Genomic DNA, 26,609 nt, shown 5'->3' with positions numbered 1-26,609 from the left:
AATACCCCTTCTTTCGGGGCTAACATGGGTACACTATGGGTGTTTCAGCCATTGATTGCTTAAAGTAGGCTTCCCTAAAATTAATTTGAAATACATGTAATCACCCCTTCTCTCTCTTTTTTCCCCTAATTTATTCATTTTTGGCTGCGTTGAGTCTTTGTTGCTGCACGCGGGCTTTCTCTAGTTGCGGTGAGCGGGGGCTACTCTTAGTTCCGGCGCGCGCGGGCTTCTCGCTGCGGTGGCTTCTTCTGTTGCGGAGAATGGGCGGCTCTAGGCACGCGGGCTTCAGTAGTTGTGGCACGTGGGCTCAGTAGTTGTGGCTCGCGGGCTCTAGAATGCAGGCTCAGTAGTTGTGGCGCACGGGCTTAGTTGCTCCGTGGCACGTGGGATCTTCCCGGACCAGGGATCGAACCATGTCCCCTGCATTGGCAGGCGGCTTCCTAACCACTGCGCCACCGGGGAAGCCCCACCCTTTCTTTATGAAACAATCTCATTTCCATTGTGTTACTGACAACTGAAGATCGTGGTTGCAACATTTCTTAACTGTTCAAAATATGTGGTCCTTCTGATATAATATTATGTTCTTCAGTATGAAATATTTCTTTCCAAACTGTAATTAATAGGAGACATACGATTCTTTATGTCTTGTAGATACCTCTCTTAAATGTGTGATCAAGGAATCAGCACCAAAAGAGAACAGTCACACAGGGGAAATGTTGCAAACAGTGTTGTTGGAAAGACGTGAACGCTGTGGGACTGAGGACTGTGGCTATAGGGAAATCCGGGAGAACATGCGTGACTTTGAGTGCCAGTGGAGAGGTGACAAAAGAAATTACAGAGGAGTGCCTGTCACCCGTAAAAAAAATCTCACTGGTAGAAGAGGTCAACACGGTAGAAGAGATGAAGGAAACAAGCCTATTGAAAACAGGCTCGGACTAAGCTTTCAGTCACATCTGGCCGAACTGCAGATATTTCCAGCTGAGGGGCAATTTTATGAGTATCATCAAGTTGAGAAGTCTAACAACAGCGGTTCCTCATTTTCCGTCCTTCAGAGAATCCTTCCGAGCGTCCAAACCGACGTTTTTAATGACTATGGGAATGATTTCTGGCATCCTTCATTACTCACACAAGCCCGGAAAGCATGCATTAGGGAAAGACCTTACAAATGTGACGAGTCCGGCAAAGCGGTTAGTCATGGCTCGCACCTCACTAACCATCAGGTAATGCACACGGGTGTGAAACCTTACAAATGTCCTGTGTGTGGCAAAGCCTTTAATCAGAGCTCCCACCTCACTCGACATCAAAGAATCCACACAAGAGGGAAACATCACAAGTGTGAGGAGTGTGGTAAGGGCTTCAGTTACAGTTCACACCTTGTACGTCATCGCAGAATTCACACCGGAGAGAAACCCTACCAGTGTAGCGAGTGCGACAAAGCCTTTAGCGTGTATTCGAGTCTTATTTATCACCAGGTCGTCCACACTAGAGAGAAACCGTACAAATGTACTGAGTGTGGCAAGGTCTTCAGTCAGAGTTCAAGCCTTACCAATCATCGCCGGATTCACACTGGGGAGAAACCTTACAAGTGTAACAAATGTGGCAAAGCCTTTAATCAGAGCTCCCACCTCACGCGACATCAGGTCATGCACACTGGAGAGAAACCCTACAAGTGCAGCGAGTGTGGCAAGGTCTTCACTCAAAACTCGAGCCTCATAAGTCATCGGAGAATTCACACTGGGGAGAAGCCGTACAAATGCAGCGAGTGCGGCAAAGCCTTTGGCGTGTATTCAAGTCTTACCTACCATCAGGTCACCCACACTAGAGAGAAACCGTACAAATGTAATGAGTGTGGCAAGGTCTTCAGTCAGAGTTCAAGCCTTCCCAGTCATCGCCGGATTCACACTGGGGAGAAACCTTACAAATGTCATCAGTGCGGCAAATCCTTTATTCATTGCTCAAACTTCAACAGGCATAAGAAAATCCACACTGGAGAGAAACCTTACCAATGCAGTGAGTGTGGCAAGGTCTTCACTCAGAACTCAAGCCTCATAAGTCATCGGAGAATTCATGCTAGAGATTAACCTGACCAATGGTAACGAGTGTGGCACAGTAACACGAGTTCAAGCATGGATTGACACCAGGGAGTCCACACTAAAGACACATTACATCAGTGTAACATATAGGACAGAGGACTCGTACAGACTGTGCAACTCCCTAAACATCAGAGTATACACCTTTGATGAAGCCACAAGAATGTAATGTGTGTCTAAAGGCTCTTATCTGTAGATCAAAGCCACAGAACATCGGACGATTCCTACTAGAGAGCAGCCTTACAAATGTAATGAATGTGGGAAGGCTTTTTATTAAACATTCATGGCTTTGATGTCATGAGAGGATTTATACCTGAGAGAAACCAGGGAAATTCACGGAATGTGGAAAGGCCTTTAAGCAACAGTGTCCCCTCAGGATTCACCAAAGAATTCATAGTGGAAAGAAACCTTACAAACGTAATGAATATTTAAAATTTCTTCAAGACTTTTCACAACAGAATCCACATCAGAGCATTCATACGAGGAATAACTAAGTCTCAAGTTTAGTCTGAAATATTGCATACTGCGGAATAAAATTAAAAGTCAAAATATGTTAAAACTTAGGTAGATTATAGATAGATCCTGAGGATGTTATCCTATGGTTTCTTTTCTAAATCTCTTATAGTTTAAAGTAGTATGGTTTTACATTTCACGTTTAAAGCTGTGACCAATTTTGAGCTAATATTTGTACAGGTGTGAAGTTTTGGTGGAGATTCTTTCATTTTTTTTCCCCAGTATGGAAGATCAGTTGATATGATGTAATTTTTTCAGATTCTTGCTTCATTCCGTTTTCTTGGTACCTTTGTCAAAACTCAGTTGGAAGTAATTGTGTGGGGCTATTTCTGGGTTCTCTGTTTTGTTCCATCGTTCTGTATGTCTCACTCCACAAATATCAGTCTTGATTACTTTTTATCTTATTAGAAGTTTTGAATTGAATGAGTGATTCCAACCAATTTATTCTTCTTCAGATATTTTAGCTATTCTAGTTCCTTTGCCTTTCCATATAAGTTTTAGAAAAATCTTGTTTGTGCCTACAAAATATCTTGATAGAAAATGCACCAAGCCTGTCTATCAGTTTGCGAACATTTGACATCATTTCTATGTTATGCCTTCCAATAAATGGCTGTAGTATGTCTATTTGTCAGATCTTTGGTTTCTTTCACCAGTATTTTATAGATTTCAGCATCAAAATCCTGTCAACGTTTTGTTTGATTAACACATTTCTACTTTTTCTTTTTTGAATAATCGGACATGTTATTTTTAACTTGTTTCCATGTGTTAATTGCTACTCTATAGAAATACAGTAGATTTTTGAATGTTGATCTTGTATCCTCAGAACTTACGAGTCTCACTTATTCTAGAGGTTTTTGTAGATTCCTCGGACTTGGACTTGTCTGTATATATCATTTCATTAGTTTCCTAATGCAGCTTGTTGATGAAAATTCAATTATCTATATAGAAGAAAAAAAAAGGGAATTTTATTCACGCCAAATTGAGGGCTATAATCCAGGAGGCAGATTCTCAGAAAGCTCTGAGAACTGTTCCAGCTGTTAGAGTTCAAGGTACAGTCATACACATTTTTTCGAGACAAAGGATTGTGCATCAAAATGACATACTGATATTTTACATAAAGTTCACCAAGGATACGTAGTCCAGGTGAGTACATGCAACGAGAGCAGCAAGTCACCATGACCCCCTACAGAGTTGGGAAAGAACGCTATTTTAAGAAGTTAAATTGCTAGTGTCAAAAGAAAGGAAAAAAATGTGACCTTTCCGGTTGGTTGGGCGGGCACTCCCACGTTTGAGGAGCTGTGGTTAATGTGTAAAGCAGATGCGCGCTGCACATTCAGGAGGGAGGAGGCCCAAACAGAATTTTATGTTAATTTTTTTCTTGTCTTGCCTTAAAATATAAATCTGATTTCATCAGGCGGTAAGAAATTACCACAAGCTAGGTGGATTCAAACAATAAAATGTATTCTCTTTCAGTTCAGCTCAGACGTCTAAAATGGGTATGTTAACAGAACTGTAACCCTGACGTTCCGGGGAGGAATTTATTTCCTTGCACTTTGCAAATTCTGCGGACTGCTTATGTGCTTTGCCACTTCATCCATCGCCAGAGTCAGCCAGGTACCATCTTAATACCTTTTTATCTCCGTCCTGCTTCCACCACAGTGACAGCTTCTGTGTGACCAAGTCCCACTGCATCCTTCTTATTCAACCCCTTCTGATTATACCACGTTGATTGGATAATCCAGGATAATCTCTCATCTCAAGATCCTTAACACTTGGAGGTTACAGGGGTGGGGGTGCGGCTGTCCTTTGGTGGCGACCCCCCATCACAATGATACCTCCTGCTGATGGATACACTATTATACCTTCTTTCTGATTCTTATCACTGCTATGTCCTTTTATTCCCTTATTTCATTGGCTGTAACTTCTAATTGCATGTTCACTAACAGCGGTAAGAGCGGACATCCTTGTCTTATCCTCAGTCTCTGTGGGAGAAGCATTCAGTCTTTCACCATTAAGAATGATGTTTGTTGTAAGGTAAGCTTTCTCAGATGTTCTCTATTGAGTTGAGGAAATTTCCCTCTATTCCTGGTTCTCTGAAAGCTTAAACTGAGTGTTGAATATTGTCAAGTGCTTTTTCTGCATCAGTTGATAGGACGCTATGATTTTTCCGCTGTAATCTGTTGCTACTGTGATTTATGTTGATTGTTTTTTGAACGTGAAAACGGCCTTGAACCCCCTTTGGTCATCGTGTACAGTTCTTTCTAGATATTGTTTGTTTGTTTTAGAGATTTATTTATTTGGCTGTACCAGGTCTTAGTTGTGGCACACGGGATCTTTAGTTGCAGCATGTGGGATCTGGTTCCCTGACCGGGGATCGAACCTGGGCCCCCTGAATTGGGAGTTTGGAGTCTTAGCCACTGGACCACCAGGGCAGTCCCTCTTTCTATATATTGCTAATTTCTATCACTAATATTTTGTAAGAATTTTTGCTTTTTTTTTTTTTTTTTTTTTTTTTTTTTTGTAGTACGTGGGCCTCTCACTGTTGTGGCCTCTCCCGTTGCGGAGCACAGGCTCCGGATGCATAGGCTCAGTGGCCATGGCTCACAGGCCCAGCCACTTCGCGGCATGTGGGATCTTCCCGGACCGGGGCACAAACCCATGTCCCCTGCATCGACAGGCGGATTCTCAACCACTGCGCCACCAGGGAAGCCCTGCATATTTTTTATGTGGGATTTAGTTAGTAGTTATTGCTTTCTTCAACTGCCTTTATTTTTGTTACCATGGTAATAGTAGTCTCGGAAATTGAGTTAAAAAGTATTCATGGTCTATTTTCTGGAAAAAATTGTATACAAGTGCTGTTATTCTTCATACATTTGATAGAATTGCCTAGTGTCACCAGTTGAGTCCAGCAATAAGTTTGGAAGGGGCACTTTTTTCGAGGTCAGAACACTTAACATGAGTCCTACTACCATGTACGCTATTGTTAGCTATAGGTAGTGTGTCTTATCGTAGATCTCCAGAACTTACCTTGTATAACTGAAACTTTGTACCCTTTGAACACCGTCTCCCCATTTCCCTCTCCTGCTCACCCCTGGCAACCAACGTGCTGCTCTAAGTCTATGAGTTTGACTGTTTTAGGTTCCACATAAAAGTGAGATCATACAGTATTTTTCTCCATTGGTCTTGTTTCACTGAGCATAGAGTCCTCCAGGGCTATCCACGTTGTTGAACAACGACAGGATTTCCTTCTTTGTTAAGACTGAATAAGGTTGCCTTGTATGTTTATAAAACACTTTCTTTATCCATTCTTGTGTTGATGCTCATTTAAGTTGTTTCTATACTTGGATTATTGTGAGTAATGCTGCAGTGAACATAGGAGTACTGGTACTTCTATGAGACCCTGACTTTATTCCTTTGGCTGTATAACCAGCAGTGGGATTGCTGGGTCATATGGTAGTTCTAGTTATAATTTTTGGAGAACCCACCATACTGTTTTCTCTAGTGGCTGTACCACTGTTCCCTTTTCTCAAACATCCTTGGCAACATTTGTTATCATTTGTCTCTTTAGAATCATCTTAGGGACTTCCTGGTGGTGCAGTGGTTAGGAATCCGCCTGCCAGTGCAGGGGACACGGGTTCGAGCCCTGGTCTGGGAAGATCCCACATGCCGCGGAGCAACTAAACCCATGCGCAACAACTGCTGAGCCTGTGCTCTAGAGCCTGTGAGCCACGACTACTGAGCCCAAGTGCCACAACTACTGAAGCCCGTGCGCCTAGAGCCCATGCTCCGCAGCAAGAGAAGCCACCGCAATGAGGAGCTCACACACCACAACAAAGAGTAGACCCCGCTCTCTGCAAGTAGAGAAAGCCCGCGTGCAACAATGAAAACCCAATGCAGCCAAAAATAAATAAATAAATATAAATAAATTTATTTATTAAAAAAATAAGCATTCTAACAAGTATGAAATGATATAGCATTGTGGCTTTGATTTGCTTTTCCCTGATTAGTGATATTGGGTATCTTTTCATATACTTGCTGACCATTTGTATGTCTTCTTTGGAGAAATGTCTGTTTAGGTCCTTTGCCCATTTTTTAATTGGATTATTTGTGTTGCTATTGAGATGAGTCCCTTATATATTTTGGATATTAACCCCCTATCAAATATATGGTTTGCAAATATTTTCTCCCATTCTGTAGATTGCCTTTTCACTCTTTTTTAATTTTATTATTATTTAAAAAAATATTTATTTATTATTTTAAAAAATATTTATTTATTTATAAATATTTTACAAATATTTATTTGGCTGCACTGGTCTTAGTTGCGGCATGCAGGATCTTTAGTTGTGGCATGCAGGATCTAGTTCCCTGACCAGGTATTGAACCTGGGCCCCCTGCATTAGGAGCGTGAAGTCTTAGCCACTGGACCACCAGGGAAATCCCTGCCTTTTCACACTTAAAAAAAAAATAAATTTATTTTATTTATTTGGCTGCGTTAGGTCTTTGCTGCTGCATACAGGCTTTCTCTAGCTGCGGTGAGCGGGGGCTACTCTTTGTTGGGGCTACTCTTTGTTGCGGTGCGCGGGCTTCTCATTGTGGTAGCTTGTTGCAGAGCATGGGTTCTAGGTGTGTGGGCTTCAGTAGTTGTGGCACACAGGCTCAGTAGTTGTGGCACACGGGCTCAGTAGTTGTGGCTCGCGGGCTTTAGAGCGCAGGCTCAGGAGTTGTGGTGCACGGGCTTAGTTGCTCCGCAGCATGTGGGATCTTCCCAGACCAGGGTTCGAAACTGTGTCTCCTGCATTGGCAGGTTTAGTCTTAACCACTGCGCCACCAGGGAAGTCCCTGCCTTTTCACCCTTGATTGATTCTTTTGCTGTGTAGAAACTTTTTAGTTTGATGTGGTCACATTTGTCTAATTAGCTTTGGTGTCAAATAAAAAAAAATTATTCCACAGGCCATTGTCAAGAAGCTTTTCCCCTGTTTTCTTCTAGGGGTCTTACAGTTTCAGGTCTGACACTTAAGTATTTAATTCATTTTGCTTTGATTTTTTTTTTTTTTTTCTGTGCCGTGCAGGATGCGGGATCTTAGTTCCCTGACCAGGGATTGAACCCGTGCCTCCAGCAATGGAAGTGTGGAGTCTTTTTTTTTTTGCTTTTGTGGTACGCGGGCCTCTCACTGTTGTGGCCTCTCCCGTTGCGGAGCACAGGCTCCGGACGCACAGGCTCAGCGGCCACGGCTCACGGGCCCAGCCGCTCCGCGGCACGTGGGATCTTCCCGGACCGGGGCACGAACCCACGTCCCCGGCATCGGCAGGCGGACTCTCAACCACTGCGCCACCAGGGAAGCCGCCAACCAATATATTTTAAATTCCGGAGACAGCCTGTTGCTCAGCGCTCCCTGCGATGTGCCTGCTCGTTGTAGTGCTGAGCACAGCAAAAACGGAATGAATAAAGGACTTGTACTGTGAACACAAATAGAGAATTTAGAGTTTTCTGACCAGATTAGGGACTTGGGTGTTCCTTCTGCAGCAGGTAGAGCAGAGCCTGGGTACATCGGTGTCTGGACTCATGAGAAGAAAGGGGCTGACAGTGGGGAAATGTGAATGCACTAGTGCAGAGATGTTAATCAGCCACTAACTGGGATTATTGAAAATCACCATATAAGTTGCAAAAATGGGGCAGAGGATGTAGAAGGAAAGAAAGGTGCGCACCAAGGCAAGGATTCTTTGGGAAGCTCTGGTCTCAGGAAAGGGTCTGGTTGAATGGTTGGTCCTATGAATGTGTCAGACTTGCTGGTTGTGTCTGTACAGAATGAAAACCATGTATCTATCCACTGGCCAAGATCATGAGTCCAAAAGACAAAGTACTAGGAGGGCTTTAAAAAGCTGCCAATAGTGTGGATGTTATTTTGTCAAGAAGAGCACTGGAGCAGTGTCCCAAGCCTTTTTGCTTTGTGATGTTTGTGTTGCTCTATTTAGCAGACACATGTGCAAACTATATTTACAAGCAAGTGCAAAATCCATCCCAGGTAGGGGCTTCCCTGGTGGCGCAGTGGTTGAGAGTCCGCCTGCCGATGCAAAGGACACGGGTTCGTGCCCCGGTCCGGGAGGATCCCACGTGCCGCGGAGCGGCTGGGCCCGTGAGCCGTGGCCGCTGCGCCTGCGCGTCCGGAGCCTGTGCTCCGCAACGGGAGAGGCTGCAGCAGTGAGAGGCCCGCGTACCGCAAAAAAAAAAAAAAAAGAAAAAGAAAAAATGCATCCCAGGTAAATAAAGAAGCCAGTGTACTTGGGAGCCTTTCCTTTAAGATTTGTCCGTGTGGAGTTTCTGGGGCTGATCCTGATGGCCTGTAAGATACTTGAGACAGGTGGTGCTGAAGGACACAGCCGTGGCCACTCTGTGAACACAGAAAACAAGTTTGCATCCAGAGTCACTGAGGAAATGTTTCAACCCAAAGGCTGCCATTGTGTGGGGAAGTCCTTTAGAAAGGAGTGCCGAGGTATTGGCAAAAATCAGGTGCCTGAGAATCAAATCTAGGGATTTTAACCTGTATCCCTTGAGGTAAATGATGACATTCCGATAAAGAGAATAGAAATTCCCTAAGATTCCAACTACAAGTCTGTGATAAGGAGATAACTCCTATTGCCAAATCCCTGGAGGCCACCCTGCCACCTCCCAGGTACTGAGATTCGTGTTCAGAGTAAGAAGGCACTGCAGGAATATGTGAGTTTTATGTTACTGGCAACACGGCAACTGAAATTCACTCTTCTTCATTCAGAAACACTCGCATTTTCCATTCACAAGTGGTTGCATAAGTGATATTGTTTCGTACGTAACAACACTGAATCTTCAACTCTGAGGTAAGTACCGTTGTTGTCATTTTCCAGGCGAGGCGAGCCTAAGTACAGATTATAAGAACCATCCGAACTCGCATCGCCCTAGGTGGCAGCATCAGGAAGTGCACGTGTTTTCTCGCCGCAGACAAGCCTCTTCACTGGGATCCGACATGAAGAAAGGTAGTCAGTCAGTTTTACTCTTCACGTCCTCAGCATCTATTTTTTTTTTTTTTTTTTTTTACTGATGTCCTTCGCCATACTTAAACGGTTTTATCTTCGTTAATAATTGTGATGTGGCAATTTAATAATTATGTCTGTATGTTTATTTTATAGGCCAGTGTTACCTATGAATAAATCTTTAAAATGCAAATCAGATGCACCAACTACCATAAAATCCTATAAGAAAGATTATCCCAGACCAAGTGCTGGGTTTACAGGGGCAGTAATGGTGTGATGTGAGGATGGTAACAGAGATGCATTTGTCCTTATCCCAAGAACAACCAACAGAAACTTCGTATTATATAGTATGATGGGCTAATCTCTGGGCTTTGAAACATGTATGAGACAAAACACTAAAATAGAGATTAAACTATTATTGATTACATAGGATATAATTGGTTAGCAATGAAGGAGGATTAAATGAAACTCTGTGAGGAACAATATGATAATTACTGAAATAGACGCAAATACACGTATTCCAAATGATATCCAGAAGTCATGGGAACAAGGGCAATGAATAAGTTTAAATATTAGATTTGGGGCTTCCCTGGGGGCGCAGTGGTTGAGAATCCGCCTGCCGACGCAGGGGACACGGGTTCAAGCACTGGTCCGGGAGGATCCCACATGCCGCGGAGCAACTAGGCCCGTGAGCCACAAGTACTGAGCCTGCGCGTCTGGAGCCCGTGCTCCGCAAAGGGAGAAGCCGCGATAGTGAGAGGCCCGCGCACCGCGATGAAGCGTGGCTCCCGCTCGCCACAACTAGAGAAAGCCCTCGCACAGAAACGAAGCTCCAACACGGCCATAAATAAATAAATAAATAAAAGTTTAAATTAAAAAAAAAAAAAAATTAGATTTGGTGTGAGCCCAGGGTTGACACTAAAACATTTATTCTTTTTTTTTTTTTTTTTTTTTTTTTTTTGCGGTATGCGGGCCTCTCACTGTTGTGGCCTCTCCGGTTGCGGAGCACAGGCTCCGGACGCGCAGGCCTGGCGGCCATGGCTCACGGGCTTAGTTGCTCCGCGGCATGTGGGATCTTCCCGGACCAGGGCACGAACCCGTGTCTCCTGCATCGGCAGGCGGATTCTCAACCACTGCGCCACCAGGGAAGCCCTAAAACATTTATTCTTAACAGGAATATCAGAAGATACATCTGAAGCTGGAAACTGTCAAGTCCCAGATCGTTTGCTCTGAAACCCACAACATAATGCTAATTTTTTTCTGAAATGGTCATTGCCTAATTTCCTTTTTTTGGGGGGGTGGGAGTGGGAGGGTGTGATCTCTTCTTTTATTGTTTTCCCAAATTTCTGAGCAAAAATCCACAAGGAAGACAGCTAAAGTGGATAATGAATATTTGCTGATGCCTTTCACTTGCTCTAAGAGCAAAGGGGAAAAAATCCACGTGGGACTGAGTTTATCTTTATGACCCAGACGAGGCCCTTAGATAGGTCTCCAGAAAACCCAGAGAGGAGAGCTCTGTGGCCGCCTCCTTGAAACCAGGGGAAGAGCCCGAAGGCGGGAGGACAGAGGTCTCCGAGTAGTGAACTGAACTAAGACACCAAGGAACTGAACTAGGACTCTCCCTTCCTCTGGAAACCTGACTCTGAACCAGGCAGAGACCCTTAGCACTCGTTCCAGGAGTGGGGGGCGGTCGGGCCCATTAGCCAAGGGATAAGGTGCTTTGAAATCCCCTGTGAATTGCCGGCTAGAAAACAAATGGGTCAGCGTAGGAGCAACTAGTCCCTTTTGGGAAAGCACTTTGCAGAAGCTCAGCCGGAGAGAGGGGAGGGGGAGGGAGAGGAGGGGAGAGCCGGGTAGCCACAGTGAAGGGAGCTTGTGCCCTGGAAGGGGAGGCGAAGGGAGAGGAAAGAGAGAGGAGGGAAAAGGGGAGGAGAGGAGGGAAGGGGAGGGAGGGGAGAGGGGACCGGAGAGGAGGGATGGAGGAAGGGAGGAGGGGACCGGAGCGGAGAGGAGGGGGGAGGGGAGGAGCGATGGGGAGGTGGGGTGGGCTTCGAGGCCGGAATTATTCTTGCGGCCCAGCCTGCCCAGGCCTGGGAGGAAGAAAGCAGATAAAAGGCGTGCACCACCCCTGCCAGTGGCTATTGGCTGAAGGGCCCCCTAAGCCCGGCATCCCCCAGGCAGCCCAAGGCTGCCTGCACCTGCCTGACCTGTGTCTGATTTCAAGAGGGACAATCGTTTCACCATAATCAGAGCACAGGTTTTTTTGGGGTTTTTGTTTTGTTTTTGTTTGTTTGGTTTTAAACCCACGTGGAGATAAAATTACAGCATCCATTTTAAACAGATACTATGTCCAGCTTAAGAGGGAAAAGGAAGATATTTCTATTGTGGTGTCAAAGAAAAATTAATCAGCAGTCAATGTAAGAAAGAAACGGAAAATTTCATCCCAGTCAAATGGAGGGTTATAACCCAGGAGCCAGTCCCCCAGGGAGCTCTGAAAACTGTTCCCAGAGTCAGGCCGGAGGCCAGTATGTATGTGGATTTGGGGAAGGGGCTCCATGGAATCGAGCACACATCTTGGTAGAAGGTTTCTGCTGGTCAGAGGGCACAGGCATCTTAATGGTTGTTAATGGTTTCAGTGCTTTTTGAAGTAGGGGACGATGAAAGAATTCACGTTCCTAAAAAAATTTCTCCTGAGAATATCTAACATTCTGAAGGCCTGTTCTGGCAGTTTTCCCGGAGCAGAGAGGGCCTCATCCCGATCTCTGCCTGGAATTCCTGTCAGGGTGGCTGTAGGTCAGTGACTGTGGTGGCTAATGTCTTGATTCTTGTAGAACTGGGTGGTGGGCAATATATTTTTTTAAATTATTCATTTATTTTATTTTTGGCTGCGTTGGGTCTGTTGCTGCGCGGGCTTTCTTCATTGTGGTGCGCGGGCTTCTCATTGCGGTGGCTTCTCATTGCGGAGCAGGGGCTCTAGGCATGTGGGCTTCAGTAGTTGTGGCACGCGGGCTCAGTAGTTGTGGCTCGAGGGCTCTAGAGCACAGGCTCAGTAGTTGTGGCGCTTGGGCTTAGTTGCTCCGCGGCATGTGGGATCTTCCCGGACCAGGGCTTGAACCCGTGTCCCCTGCATTGGCAGGCGGATTCTTAACCACTGCGCCACCCGGGAAACCCCTGTTTCTGTTTTGTAGATAAGTTCATGTGTGTCATATTTTATTTTATTTTTTAACATCTTTATTGGAGTATAATTGCTTTACAATGGTGTGTTAATTTCTGCTTTACAACAAAGTGAATCAGTTATCCATATACGTATGTTCCCATATCTCTTCCCTCTTGCATCTCCCTCCCTCCCACCCTCCCTATCCCACCCCTCTAGGTGGTCACAAACCACCTAGCTGATCTCCCTGTGCCATGTGGCTGCTTCCCACTAGCTATCCACCCTACGTTTGGTAGTGTGTATATGTCCCTGCCACTCTCTCACTTCGTCACAGCTTCCCCTTCCCCCTCCCCATATCCTCAAGGCCATGCTCTAGTAGGTCTGTGTTTTATTCCCATCCTACCCCTAGGCTCTTCATGACATTTTTTTTTCTTAGATTCCATATATGTGTGTTAGCATACGGTATTTGTTTTTCTCCTTCTGACTTACTTCACTCTGTATGACAGACTCCAGGCCATCCACCTCACTACAAATAATTCAATTTCGTTTCTTTTTATGGCTGAGTAATATTCCATTGTATATATGTGCCACATCTTCTTTATCCATTCATCTGTTGATGGACACTTAGGTTGCTTCCATGTCCTGGCTATTGTAAGTAGAGCTGCAATGAACATTTTGGTTCATGACTCTTTTTGAATTATGGTTTTCGCAGGGTATTTGTGTTATATTTTAGATTCCACATATAAGTGATAGCACATGGTATTTGTCTTTCTGACTAACTTAGTATGATGATCACTAGGTCGATTCATGTTGTTGTGACACATTACTCTTACTTGGAAAAATAAAACTGGAAATAATTGGCAGTCAGTAGGTCTTGTACTCATTCAGGGGAAATACAAGTGATATGAGATTGTGTTGCAATTTGATTCGAAAGTACGATGTCTTATTATACATTAAAATATTTTGATGACATTGACACTGAAGGTACAACTGAGGCTTAAAAGCGTCCACTTACTTTACTTGTCATGCATTCATAAGTGGAACTAGCAACATGCCCCTACATGGCCACAGGGGTCGATACAGGAAAAGTGTGTATATAACTCGTCCTGGGATCAAATCTCTCAGGCAATTTTGACAAATGATACTATCTTTCCATTAATTCATTATACTGCCCCATCCCCATGTCTTCTCGGCAATACTGAGGATGCTATAAAGAAACATGTCTGTGTGTCCTTCAAACATGATTTTGGATCCATTACTTAAGCTCTCTAGGGAATTATATCATTTTTAAAACGAAGACTCAACATGCAGAAGTATACACAGCCTATTTATATAGGGTGGCTTTTTAAGTCCTGAAAAATAAAAATTCTAACTACAGGAAGTCCCAAATTTTAAATGTCTCCAATGGAAAATTAATATCACACCTCACCAAGCCACACAATAATTATGGCTATTCCTTAATCATTGTAAATATGTTCCCATCCTGGCAATTTTCTCCTCCTGTTTCCTTCACCGAATTGCCTGCCCTTCCCCATTTATATTTGTATGACACACTCAGGACCACTGCAGTGACCAATGGCACGGCAACATTTTTGTCCGTACCGGTGTTAGTATGAAATAGCCCATTCTAAGGGTTCTGTGTTTCACGTAGTTTGTAATCCCTACACAGACAAATCCAGCTCTTGTTTCCTTAAACTTTATTTACTCTAATTGCAGGAATGTTCCTGGGTCCAAACACCACCCCACATCAAGCACCCACCGAGACTGCAGTTCCCAGACCAACGTAAGTTTACCTTGAAACTGTTAAACCAAGGAGGAAGCGACGGTGCAACACAAGACCCTCAAGCATCATTTTTTTTTTTTTTTTTTTTTTTTTTTTTTTTTTGCGTTACGCGGGCCTCTCGCTGCTGCGGCCCCTCCCGCTGCGGAGCATCTTTTTTTTTTTTTTTTTTTTTTTTTTTTTTTTTTTGCGGTACTCTGGCCTCTCACTGCTGTGGCCTCTTCCGTTGCGGAGCACAGGCTCCGGACGCGCAGGCGCAGCGGCCATGGCTCATGGGCCCAGCTGCTCCGTGGCACGTGGGATCTTCCCGGACCGGGGCACGAACCCCCGTCGCCTGAATCGGCAGGCGGACTCGCAACCACTGCGCCACCAGGGAAGCCCTAGCCCTCGAGCATTTCTAAACGCAGACAGGATCAAACGGAGGAACGTGCAGCGCCCGCCCCGCCCCGCCCCCTCACGGTCCAGGCGCTGGCCTGGGCCCCACGCCCCGCCCTTCGCCGTGGCGCTCTGCTTAGGCCCCGCCCCTCCCCGTGGCGCTCTGCTCAGGCCCCGCCCCCAGCCGACTCTGGCGTCTGTACTCCACGGTCGCGCAGTTTGCTGCATATCACGAAGCAGAGAACGCGGAGCTGAGGTCGCGGTGGGGAGTGTGAGTTAACCGTTTTTTGCTAGTTAAACCTGCGCCTGGTGGTCCCCTCTCCGTATCCGAGGTCTGGGGTCGCTACGGACCTTAAAATATCTGCTCCCGCTCCTCCACCCCAAGTTAGTTCAGTTGTGGCCGTGAGAGGCCTGGGGTCTGATTTCCCTTCGGTGTAAAATACAGAGGTAATACCTATAATGCACGAAATACGTAGTAACTTATAGAAAAAAGAAGTCATTTTAATACCGACATGGTACTTAATTTTGTAAATGTCCCGTAACAAATGTTCAGGAAATAATTTAAGTAGAATTTCAGCTTTGGGTGCTGATAGTGGAGCTTCTTCCTTGAGTCTTAGGTATATTATTCTCCTTTTCTGGTTTACAAGACCAGGGTAATAAATATACTACAAAGACTCTTCATTTTAGAAGATTATTTTCAATGATGCTAGTTACTGGTATTAGAGGTAGCATTTAAAAGAAACAAAATAGATGTTTGTTGTTCGATAATAACGGGTGCTCTAGGGTTTGTCCTCCAATTCATGTGTCGATAGGTCTGCTACTATTAGTCAAAATAGGCATTGGCTGAGGGCTTGGAATGTTATGCTTCGTTGTTTCAATGTATGGAGTACTGGGTAAATGCTAGGATTAAGACTGAAAGAATTAGAGCTAGTACTCCTATAAGTTTACTGGGAACTGATCGTAGAATTGCGTACGCGAATAAGAAGTATCATTCTGGCTTGATATGCGGTGGTGTATGAAGGGGATTTGCTGGGATGTAGCTGTCTGGGTCTCCTAGCAGGTCAGATGAGAATAATACTAAGATTAGAATCAGTGATAAGACACCTAGGATGTCTTTTTTTGTGTAGTAGGGGTGAAATGGGATTTTGTCTATGTCATATGAGATTCTTGTGGGGTTATTAGAGCCCATTTCTGGAAGGAATAATAAGTGAACAGTTGCTAGTGCTGCAATGAGGAGGGTAAAATGGAAGGCAAAGAATTGTGTTAGAGTTGCTTTTGTCTACTGAAAAACCGCCTCAGGTTCATTCCACAAGGCTTGTGCCGATACAGGGAATTGCTGAGAGAAGATTGGTAATAACTGTATCTCCTCAGAACGCTGTTTGTCCTCAAGGTAAGACATAGCCTATGAATGCTGTGGCTATACCTGTAAATAGTAAAATGATTCCAGTATTTCATGTTTCAGAAAAGGTACAGGATCTGTAGTGTAAGCCTCGTCCTACATGAATGAATTGGCAAATAAAAAACATGGAAGCTCCATTTGCATGTAGATATCAGATGATTCTAGTTTACATCCTGGCAGATATGTGTTATTCATAAAAATGCAGTTACTATATCTGATGTAGAATGTATTGCTAGGAATAAGCCTGTCAAGATGTGTGGAACTAAACAAATGCCTAATAGAGAAGCAAGGGTCCATCGTGATGAGATATTTGATGCAGCTGGAAGATCAATGACTGGGTTGTTGTTGAGAATTTTTATTAGTGGGTGTGGTTTTCAGATGTTGGTCATTAGGGTTCTTTTTTTTTTTTTTTTTTTTTTTGCGGTACGCGGGCCTCTCACCGTTGCGGAGCACAGGCTCCGGACGCGCAGGCGCAGCGGCCACGGCTCACGGGCCCAGCCGCTCCGTGGCACGTGGGATCTTCCCGGACCGGGGCGCGAACCCGCGTCCCCCATATCGGCAGGCGGACTCTCAACCCCTGCGCCACCAGGGGAGCCCTAGTGTTCTTTTTTTTTTCTTTTTTTTTTTTTTTTTCGGTATGCGGGCCTCTCACTGTTGTGGCCTCTTCCCGGACCAGGGCACGAACCCGTGTCTCCTGCATCGGCAGGCGGATTCTCAACCACTGCTCCACCAGGGAAGCCCAGCCCTAGTGTTCTTATAGTTGAAATACAACAGTGATTTTTCATGTCATTGGCCGTGGTTAGATTCCATGTAAGAATAATGGTAACATACAATGTATTTAAGTACTATTTTTATAATTAGCTTTGTGGGTTTTTCTTCTAAACCTTCATCTATTTATGGTGGACTTGGGTTGATTGTGGGTGGTGGTTGTTGTTGTGGAATTGTGTTTAATTTTGGTGGTTCGCTTTGGGGTTTAATGGTGTTTTTAATTTCTTTAGGGGGAATGTTAACAGTATTTGGTTATACAACAGCTGTGGCTACTGAGCGGTATCCTGAAATTTGAGCTTCTAATAAAACTGTTTTAGGTATATTTCTTTTGGGATTAATGATAGAATTTACAACAGAAAATTGATAAAGTGATAGAATTTTCTGTGCTTTAAAGGACAAGGAAGTAGAAATTGTATTTGTTCAATAGACTGGGGGACTGAGTAATTTATGATTCAGGTGATTCTGGATTTTTTAGTGAGGAGGCTATAGATATTGTGGCGTTGTATAGAAGTGGGTTTTGGTAAGATATTTTCTAGTCAAATTAAATCCAGTAGGGAAGATGCTGATTTTTGGCTTGCTGAAAGTGGTGTATAATAGTGGGAAAATATCCTAAGAGTTTTGAGATTTTGAAGAAGTTTGAGGGATAATTTTGGGGTTTTTTTTGTTGTTGTTGTTGTTTGTGGTACGCGGGCCTCTCACTGTCGTGGACTCTCCCGTTGCGGAGCACAGGCTCCGGACGCGCAGGCGCAGCGGCCACGGCTCACGGGCTCAGCCGCTACGCGGCGTGTGGGATCCTCCCGGACTGGGGCACGAACCCGCGTCCCCTGCATCGGCAGGCGGACTCTCAACCACTGCGCCACCGGGCAAGCCCAATAATTAAGTTTTAAATTTTATGCAGCAAGGTTGATTTCAGGTGCTAGAATGAAGCCTAGGATGGTTACGGCAAGGGCAGTTGGTTTCAAGTAAGGAGGCACAGTTATTTGTGGGATGGTTGGGGGAATGTTGTTGGAGATAAGAAGTCCGGAGAAACTGCTTCCAGCAAATAGACGTGTGATAGAGTTGATTAGGAGTGGGTTGTCTTCATTAATTAAAATTAATTGGACAAGCAAGGTCCTCGGAGTGGGAGGAAAATAACGTGAGTGCTACGGACAGCTGTGAGGGATGTGGCGACAGGGGTGATTAAGAGGGCTCAGGTGTTGGTATACAGCGTGTTAGCGGATTCGATAATAAGATCTTTAGAATGGAAGCCTGTGGGGAGTGGTATCCTGTTAACGTGAGACTTCCAATAATGAGGGCTGTTGGGGTGAAAGGCATTGCTTTACATAGGCCTCCTATTTTTCGAATGTCTTATCTATCGTTTAGACTGTGAATAATCGATCCAGAGCATATGAATAGTATATCCTTGAAACAGGCGTGTGTGCAAATATGAAGAAATGCTAGATGAGGCTGGTTAATGCCGATTGTTACTATTATAAGGCCTAGTTGACTCGAAGTGGAGAAAGCAACACTTTTTTAAATGTCGTTTTGGGTAAGAGCACATATTGCTGTGAGTAATGTGACAGCTCCTAAACATAACGTTATTGTTTGGATAAATGTATTCTTTTCTATTAAAGAGTAAAAGGAGGTAAGTAGCAAGATGCCTGCTACAACTATCGTGCTTGAGTGGAGTAGGGCTGAGAAGGCAGTAGGATCCTCTGTTGCTGAGGGAAGTCATGGGTGGAGGCCAATTTGGGTGGCTTTTCCAGTTGCGGCTAATAGAAGTCCTATCGGGTAGATGTGGGTGATTTAGGTTAAGTATAAAGATCTGTTGAATAGAGATCATGCTGTTGATACAATGAATCCAGCGTCTCCAGTGCATTGTATAAAATTGTTTGAAGAGCGACCGTATTTGCATCTGCTGTCACATCGTCACCCGATACGTAGAAAGGACGTAATTCTGACTCCTTCCCATCCAGGGAAAAGTGGGGAAGACTGTTAGTGGGAACACGAATTAGTATTGTGGGAATTCCCTGGCGGTCCAGTGGTTAGGACTCTGTGCTTTCACTGCCGAGGGCCTGGGTTCCATCCCTGGTCGGGGAAAAGAATTAGTATTGTGGTAAGGAACGGGAGTAAATGTTTTAAAAATTGATTAATATTAGGATCTGAGTGCATGTATCATATTGAAAATTCTATAACAGATCATGTGACAAATTAGTGCTACTAGCACAAACACTGAGAATCGACTGTGAAGCTAAGTGATAATTTTAAGGTTTGGATTGTGATTCAGTGTCAGTTTGAGATAATTATTTCTTGTTCTGTAAGAATAAATATTGTTGGAATTAGGCTGGTGATAAAAGCATATGAGATAGTGGTTTTCACATGGGATGGATATATATTACTTTTGTAAATGTTGGGATTTGTTGTTATAATCGGCATTGTTACTATGAATAGTGTGACTAGTGTAAAGGAGGTAAGTTATTATTTTTACTTGGAGTTGCACCAGTTTTTTGGTTCCTAAGCCCAGTGGATAACTGCTGTCCTTTAGAAGCTTGAAAAAGCCATCCTAATAGGTATGGACGGGTGAATTAGCAGTTCTTGCATACTTTTTTGGTAAATAAGATTTAGTCTTCTGTTACTGGATTCACAATCTACTGTTCTGTTCTTTTTTAAAGTATACTTACAGTATAAGGTCCTAAAATGATTTGGGGATTTAATGATAGGAGTAAGAGAGGTAACGGGGGGGAGAATTACGATGTGTAAACGACGGCTTAATATTATTGATATGATGCGTGTATTTGCCTCCTTCCGCTTTTCCGTCTCCGGTCCACGTAGACATCGCCTTTAGGGTCGTTTTCCTCCATAAAACCCTTTACGACCTCCCCCGCCCCGCCATGCAACGTCCGCTTCCGCGAGGTGGACTCGCGCCGCCCAGCCTCGCCCCCTCGGCCCCTGCAGGGCAGCGCGGGCCGCCCCGCTCCCGACAGCCCGCGCGCGTCCTCTCCCCGCTCCTGGGCTTCTGCAGAGCCCGCCCCTCTCCGGAGGCCCCCTCCCTCCCTCCCTCCCCGCCCCTCTGTCCTCGCGGCTCCTCAGCCCGGTCCTTTTGCTCCCCCGGCCCCCCCTTCGTAGTCAGCCCTTCCCCGCAGCCCGCGTGGGGGGGGCGCGGAGTGACCCGGGCCGGGCGTGTGACACGCAGTGTTCTCCCGCCCCGGATTGCACCCCGCCGGAGGATGTGGAGGCAGCGGGAAAGCAGTCACCCGTCAAGCTAAGAAGGAGGGGAAACGTTTACTTTTGCCAACCCGAGGACTGTGACCCGGAGCCGGCCCCCGAGAGCTGTGGGAACTGCGCCGGAGCGGGGAGCGGGGAGGCTGCAGTGGAGCTGATGTTGGCGGAGCGCCGCCGGCGGCCGGGCGCACATGTCGGAAGAGGGTTACTGCTGTGCTTGAGGGCACATAGCTCCGCTAGTGGTTTCAGCGCTTTGCTAGCCAGGGTAGGGTGTAAGAACCAGGTTCATCAACATTTCTCCCGAAAGTGCTGGGTTCTCTGCAGGCCGGCTCCGCCAGTTTCCCCAGAGCAGAGAGGGCCTCGCGCCGCTCTCCGCCCGGAACTCCCGCCAGGGCGGCCGCAGGCCAGTGACCGCGGGGGCTGACGTCGTGAATCCTGTAGAACTGGATGATGGGCAACATTCTCTATTTTCCAGTCCGTTCCCTTTCGGCCTTAATCTCATCCAACACTTGGGAGGCATTTTGTGACTGGTTTGTCCCACGGTGCTAGGAATGCCCGTTCCCAGGTCCGGCGAGCAACCCTGTCTCCCAAGGTTCACCAACCCGTTGCTCTCTAGGCCTTTCAGGAGTCGGGTCTTGGTTTGTTTTTGTTTGGCTGCGTGGCATGCGGGATCTTAGTTCCCCAAACAGGAATCAAACACACACCCCACCCCACCCCCGCACTGGGAGCTCGGAGCCTTAACCACTGGACCGCCAGGGAAACCCCAGCAATGCCCCTTTTTAAATGGACGATTCATTTCCTCAGTTTCTCCTGTTGGCTGTGGTCTCCATGACGAATGTAGCTTCCAATTAATTTGCAGTGCTTTAGACACGTGTTGGGTTTTGCTCAAGAGAAAAGCAGACCCGTGGTCACTTTGAAGGGTGTAGGCAGTCCACGCCAGGGGATAATCTCCTCGAGGCCTTTCACCACTTCAGAGGCTTTTTCTCTGTCTGGGTGGGATGTGCCTCCACCCATCCTGAAAAACGTACTGAGCTCACTGGGCACGATGTGGGTCTCCTGCCACCACTGGTTTATTGTTTGGGGGCGCGTCTCATGCTTCTGTTGCGTGGTTTTGTTGCTAAGCAAGCCTGCTCTCTTGAGTGATCATTAACTTGCAGGGGTCTCCCATACTTTTTACTTACGATTCCCTAGTGGGATTAACTATTTAATCACCTACTCTGTCCCTATCACCCCCCTCTCCAGGTGTTTACCCTTTTATGCTTAAAATGGAGGCAAGGAGCGAGGGACCTATCATTCGCTGCTTCCCGCTGAGAGGGGGCCTAGGCCTGCCCGGAAGGGAGGAAGGGAGGAAGCCCCTGGCCGACGGGCCGTTCCTGTTGGGAGAACTGCAGGCCAGCGCCCCTCTGCTTAGCCGCATCCTTCCAGCCCTCTTGGATGTCAAGCGTCAGAGGATGAGTCTGCAAAAGACATAAATAGAGCAGTAAGCATTCCAAGAGCCATTAAAAGCGACTGTAGCCGTAAGTTAGAAGATTCAAACCATTTTTCCCAAACAGTTTCCAAATCTGCAAGAGGATCACTTAAGGCCTCAATCTGTTGTTAGCTACGCCCGCAACCTCAATGTTTGGTACTTCAGGCTCTGTTGAGTCTTTTACTCAGTTATAGATTTAATCTGTTGTTTTTTGTTAATATCATTTGGTGATAAGGGTGGCTTCCTTTTCCCTCGAGAGACAGGGTGGCCCCTAATTTAGTTAGTAAGTCCTTTGCATTAAAGAGAGAGGACAATCGGGCACAAAGGGAAAGCAATGTAGAAACGACCGGCCGTTGCTGTTGCACAAAAGGGGTTCCTGGGAAGTGTGCCCCTGTCTCTTTCCCGGCACTCCCGTTACACATTTCTTATGCTTGTTGAGGCTTCTCATCCTTTGGGTTGAGACCGAAAGGGCTGCACCGGCGTCTATGAGAAATTCTATCGTGGCCCAGCGCCTAGTGACCACCCAAGGCTCGACACTAGTCACGTACATGGTATCTGTAGGCAGAGCCACCGTTAGCCTCGAGCCCCCTCAGTGTTCTGATTGCGAAGCCGTCAAAGGCCCCCATCACCCTCTGGCGTCTGGGGCGTCCCCTCCTCCAGTGCCCTGGCTGTTCGTAAAGGGCGCGTGTCCCAGTCCTTCCCCCAGTGTCCCTTTGGTCCACACAGGGCACGCGGGTCCCGTCTGGGTAACCCGTGGGCCTTGTGGTCCACCACAGACAGCTTGGCCCGGAAAGGCCGGCCTCCCCTTCGGTGGGCTCTGAGCGGACAAAGCCACTACCATCACTTGGGTCTTCTGTATATATTGCTCTGGGTGCGTTCAGCCTTTTCAGCCATATCCCTATGATTGAAAACTGAATAAGCCAATTGGAGCAAATCACTCGTAGGGGCCTGAGGGCCAGCAGTCGCTTTTTGAATCTTGCGCCTGATGCCTGGGGCAGGCTGGGCTGTGAAACGTGTAGCCACGAGGGCCTGTGCCTTGGGGGAGGAGGGATCCGCATTTATATACTTCTTAAAATCTTCTATTAACTTTTCTTGAAATACTGTCAGATTTCCATCTGACCCCTGTTGGACTTCTTTCACTTTTTCATAATTGACAGGTTTCCCTGTAAATTTTTTCATAGCCTCTATTGAACAGTCATACGGTCTCATGTGTCCCTATCGGTAGAATCTACGTGATAATGCATTGTGCACCTGCCTTGTTCCCCACCTGCTGTAGTGCCTGGCCCTGTTGGGCTCTGGCTGCCCATATTATACGCTGTTTTTCCCCTGGGGTGCAGCACGGGATAGTAAAATCTGCACATCCCCCCAAGTGAGATCAAAAGATCGCATTAACCAGGTAAACTCCTTCGTGAAAAGTTCAGGGTCCTCAGAAAAACTTCCCAATTTATCTTCCGCCAGACTTAGATCAGACATTGAGCAAGTCACATGGACCTCTACTTTCCTTGATTTCCATCAGGAACTTCCTCTCAGAGGCAGGACAGGTAGGGGCAGTTGGTTGGTAACTTACGCCACTGTGGGTGCTAGCTGGTCCAAGACTGGGCCCCTTGGGGTACAGGGAAGGAGCTCCTGGATATGGTGGGGGCCTCTCTCTCCTCACCCTTGGGTGCGCTTTCCCCTGGGATAAGGGCCTCAGCTGGAGCAGGGGCTCCTGCCTGTGAGGTAGCCCTTATTGGAGCAGCCACTTCCATGGCTATAGCACCTTCCACCGGAGCAATAGTTAGCTGTCCAAAAGTTTCCTTCCTTTGTCAAAATCCACCGTGCAGGGCTTCCCTGGTGGCGCAGTGGTTGAGAATCCGCCTGCCGATGCAGGGGACACGGGTTCGTGCCCCGGTCCGGGAGGATCCCACGTGCCGCGGAGCAGCTGGGCCCGTGAGCCGTGGCCGCTGAGCCTGCGCTCCGCAGCGGGAGAGGCCACAGCAGTGAGAGGCCCGCGTACCGCAAAAAAAAAAAAAAAATCCACCGTGCAATTTAATCAAGATTTGTACTTATTACTTTAGATGTATCCCTTCCAAAGTAGTCTCCCAACCTGGTGTTAATGGCCAAGTCCAGAAGGTGTCCCCAGTGGTGTTAACAATGAGTGGGAACTGGTCTGACTGTAAATTGGAAATAAAGGGTCGGCACCTGTAAGGGTCGCAGGGAGGGGAAGACCGACATCAGGGCACCCCTCCGCTGGGCACTGCTAGTAATTGGGGGGAAAGTGCCTGAAGTCCTGGAAGTTGATTCCCTTCAGTTCCCTTGTGCATGACGTGCTTAAGAATACCTGTCCAGAGGCCTTTTATCTAGGAGGGACACAGTCCTTTAAATGATGCTTTTTCTAGTATGTATAATCCCCTGGTTATAGATTGTGGGCATCTAATCTTCATCCAAAGACACATTACAGTGATCAGCTTCAGAAACAAGCTTAGAATATCTTAACTCAATTAAGCTTTAGGATAATATAGCAACAAAGAGCTATTTCAAAAGTGAGTTTTAAGACAGTAGATACCGACCTCAGTTAGCAAAACTAAAATTTAATGTCTGTTAAAACATAGTTTTTTCTTTTTCTAAACCAAATACAGCCAAATTAAGATTAATTTGTAAAATAAGTCTGGTTAATTAATAACATAGGCTTGTATTATAATTTGTCCAGTAAAGTGGTTGCCTTGATCACTAAAATTTATAGAAACTATACCCAAGTGAAAAACACGTTTTTAAACCATTCTTTTTTCCACTGTGAGGGCATCAGCCTTGTAGCCAAGAAAGGGTTTAAACCATTAAATAAAAAATGGGGTTTGGGCTTCCCTGGTGGCGCAGTGGTTGAGAATCCGCCTGCCGATGCAGGAGACACGGGTTCGTGCCCTGGTCCGGGAAGATCCCACATGCCGCGGAGCGGCTGGGCCCGTGAGTCATGGCCGCTAGGCCTGCGCGTCCGGAGCCTGTGCTCCGCAACGGGAGAGGCCACAACAGTGAGAGGCCCGCGTACCGCAAAAAAAAAAAAAAAAAAAAAAAAAAAAAAGGGGTTTGCCAGGGATCCAGGAAGAGCCAAGTGGCTGTCTTGGATTTCCCATAGCCCTGACTGTTCAATTTGCAGCTATTATTTGCCCGTTTAATTTCTCTCATTTAGGAGCTGACTGTGGCCATTGCTACAAGTACATCAGGATGGCAAACGTCTGACAATGAGGGGTTAATTTTCTTGCGGACAGATTTTACAACAAAAATAGTATGAACTGAGTGACTTTCAGCAAACCCAGGGACAATAAAGATACTGTGCTTAACGTTAATGACTCTAAAGTCATGTCCGTATTAATTAACAAATTTTAATAACAACAAACTTTAATACCAGATATTAATTTAATATTAAATATTTCTCAGGTCATGTGAACCTGAAACCCATTTAGCTTAGTTTCTCTTATATTCAGAAATGTTTAATTTGTAAGCACTTTTTCTTAGCCAATTAAATTGAGCTCATTTACAAATTCACCTTAGCAATACTATCTAAAGACGAGACCGCGTAAGACACACATATGTCCAGACAGAGATCTCACCGTTTCATTTTAAAACTTGTTCGTAAGACAGGCATTGCAAAACAAAACTTATCAGTTTATAGATAACATTTGGAACAGTTAAGTTTACAGACTTGAGTATAACAGGGACAGAGCTAGAATGTACGTGTCCTTCCGTGTCTCTAAGCATCCGTATCATTGTTCCTCTGGTCTGTACGTAGATCTCTCATCAGAGTCCTCAAGCATTCGGGGCTGACCAGCCGCGTAAAAGGGGCACACATTGGGGCAGTGTCCTCCCCAGTCCTCCTGGCATCCACGGCCCCTCTAGGATCCCCCCCCCTTCTTACATCTTGCCACCGCCCCTTTGTGGTCGCCAGCCGAAGCCACTGAAATGTGTCTTGGGGGGGCTCTGAGGAGCTTCTTCTTCAGCGAGAGGCAAAGCGATTTATTAGACTAGGACACGTGTGGGGCTTGCGGGTGGGTGAGAGGGTGCCGCCCCGAGAACTTAGGGGGCTCCTGTTTTATGATCAAAGGAAAAGTGGGGAGGGGGAGAGGACCGCCTTCTTCCTCATCCTTGAGTAGACACTCAGGCTTCCGTCATCGGCTCCTCCTCCACATCGGGTGGGGGATGTTTCTTGTCCCTACATGGCCAAACGGGGACTGTCATGGAGCAACGGAAGTGAGGAACAAAGGTGGTAACATATACTAAAATATGATAAACCATCTCAGGTTTCAGCGTAATGTCACCTTTTCCTTATTTACTTGTTTTTAGTGTGCGCAGAGGAGCGTCGTCTAGGAATCATCAAGTTACCAAGCTCACTGGGCAGATGTGCGTCTCATGCCACCATTGTTTTATTGGGGGGGGGGGGGCGCGTGTCTCAGGCTTCCATAGCATGGTTTTGTGGTTAAGCGAACCTGCTTTCTTGAGTGATCATTAACTTACAGGGGTCTCCCATGCTGTTTTCTTTACTTGCAGTCCCCTAGTGGGATTAACTATTCAATCGCCTACTGTGTCCCTTTACTCTGTCCCGATCAACTTAAGTCTATTTGCCAGTCCTTGGTGGCTCGTGGAGTCCTGCGTTGGGTCCCCATCTGGGGAGATCTGACAGCGGTATTTGGGTTATTTTTTAGCACAAATCATGCAATTTTCAGTGACTCCCTGGATGGCCCTTTGTAGGTCAGGCCCCATTCTATATTTTTGAATCCATCGAAGGTGCATCTCTCCCGTGGTGGGTACTGTTACGGAGGTGCTGCAGCGTAGTGTCCGCGAATGCCTCAGAAATCAGGTCAGTTCCACGTGCACTACATTTCTAG

At 46.1% G+C, this 26,609-nt stretch overlaps 2 protein-coding genes and 1 pseudogene across 6 annotated transcripts in view; 1 reads left to right on the top strand and 2 right to left on the bottom strand.

Annotated features, from left to right (window-relative positions):
- LOC131744541 (zinc finger protein 665-like) overlaps positions 1 to 3,233 on the top strand; it is a 32,256-nt gene extending 29,023 nt beyond the window's left edge. For 2 of the 4 annotated variants that reach the window (XM_059044122.2, XM_067018876.1), the window contains exon 4: positions 652 to 3,233. In XM_059044122.2, coding sequence (XP_058900105.2) covers positions 652 to 2,081 — 1,430 coding nt within the window. In that variant the 3' untranslated portion in view covers positions 2,082 to 3,233. The remainder of the gene's footprint in view (positions 1 to 651) is intronic. The other 2 variants (XM_067018874.1, XM_067018875.1) reach the window with 1 other exon arrangement.
- LOC131744519 (zinc finger protein 677-like) overlaps positions 1 to 26,609 on the bottom strand; it is a 126,661-nt gene that overhangs the window by 44,029 nt on the left and 56,023 nt on the right. The gene's annotated exons all lie outside the window — the stretch shown is intronic.
- LOC136793058 (vomeronasal type-1 receptor 4-like) lies at positions 8,082 to 9,369 on the bottom strand (annotated as a pseudogene).

The sequence above is a fragment of the Kogia breviceps genome, chromosome 18, assembly GCF_026419965.1.
Source record: "Kogia breviceps isolate mKogBre1 chromosome 18, mKogBre1 haplotype 1, whole genome shotgun sequence".
Lineage (NCBI taxonomy): Eukaryota > Metazoa > Chordata > Mammalia > Artiodactyla > Physeteridae > Kogia > Kogia breviceps.
Note: the sequence above shows the minus strand (reverse complement) of the source record. Positions and strands in the feature narration are given on the sequence as shown.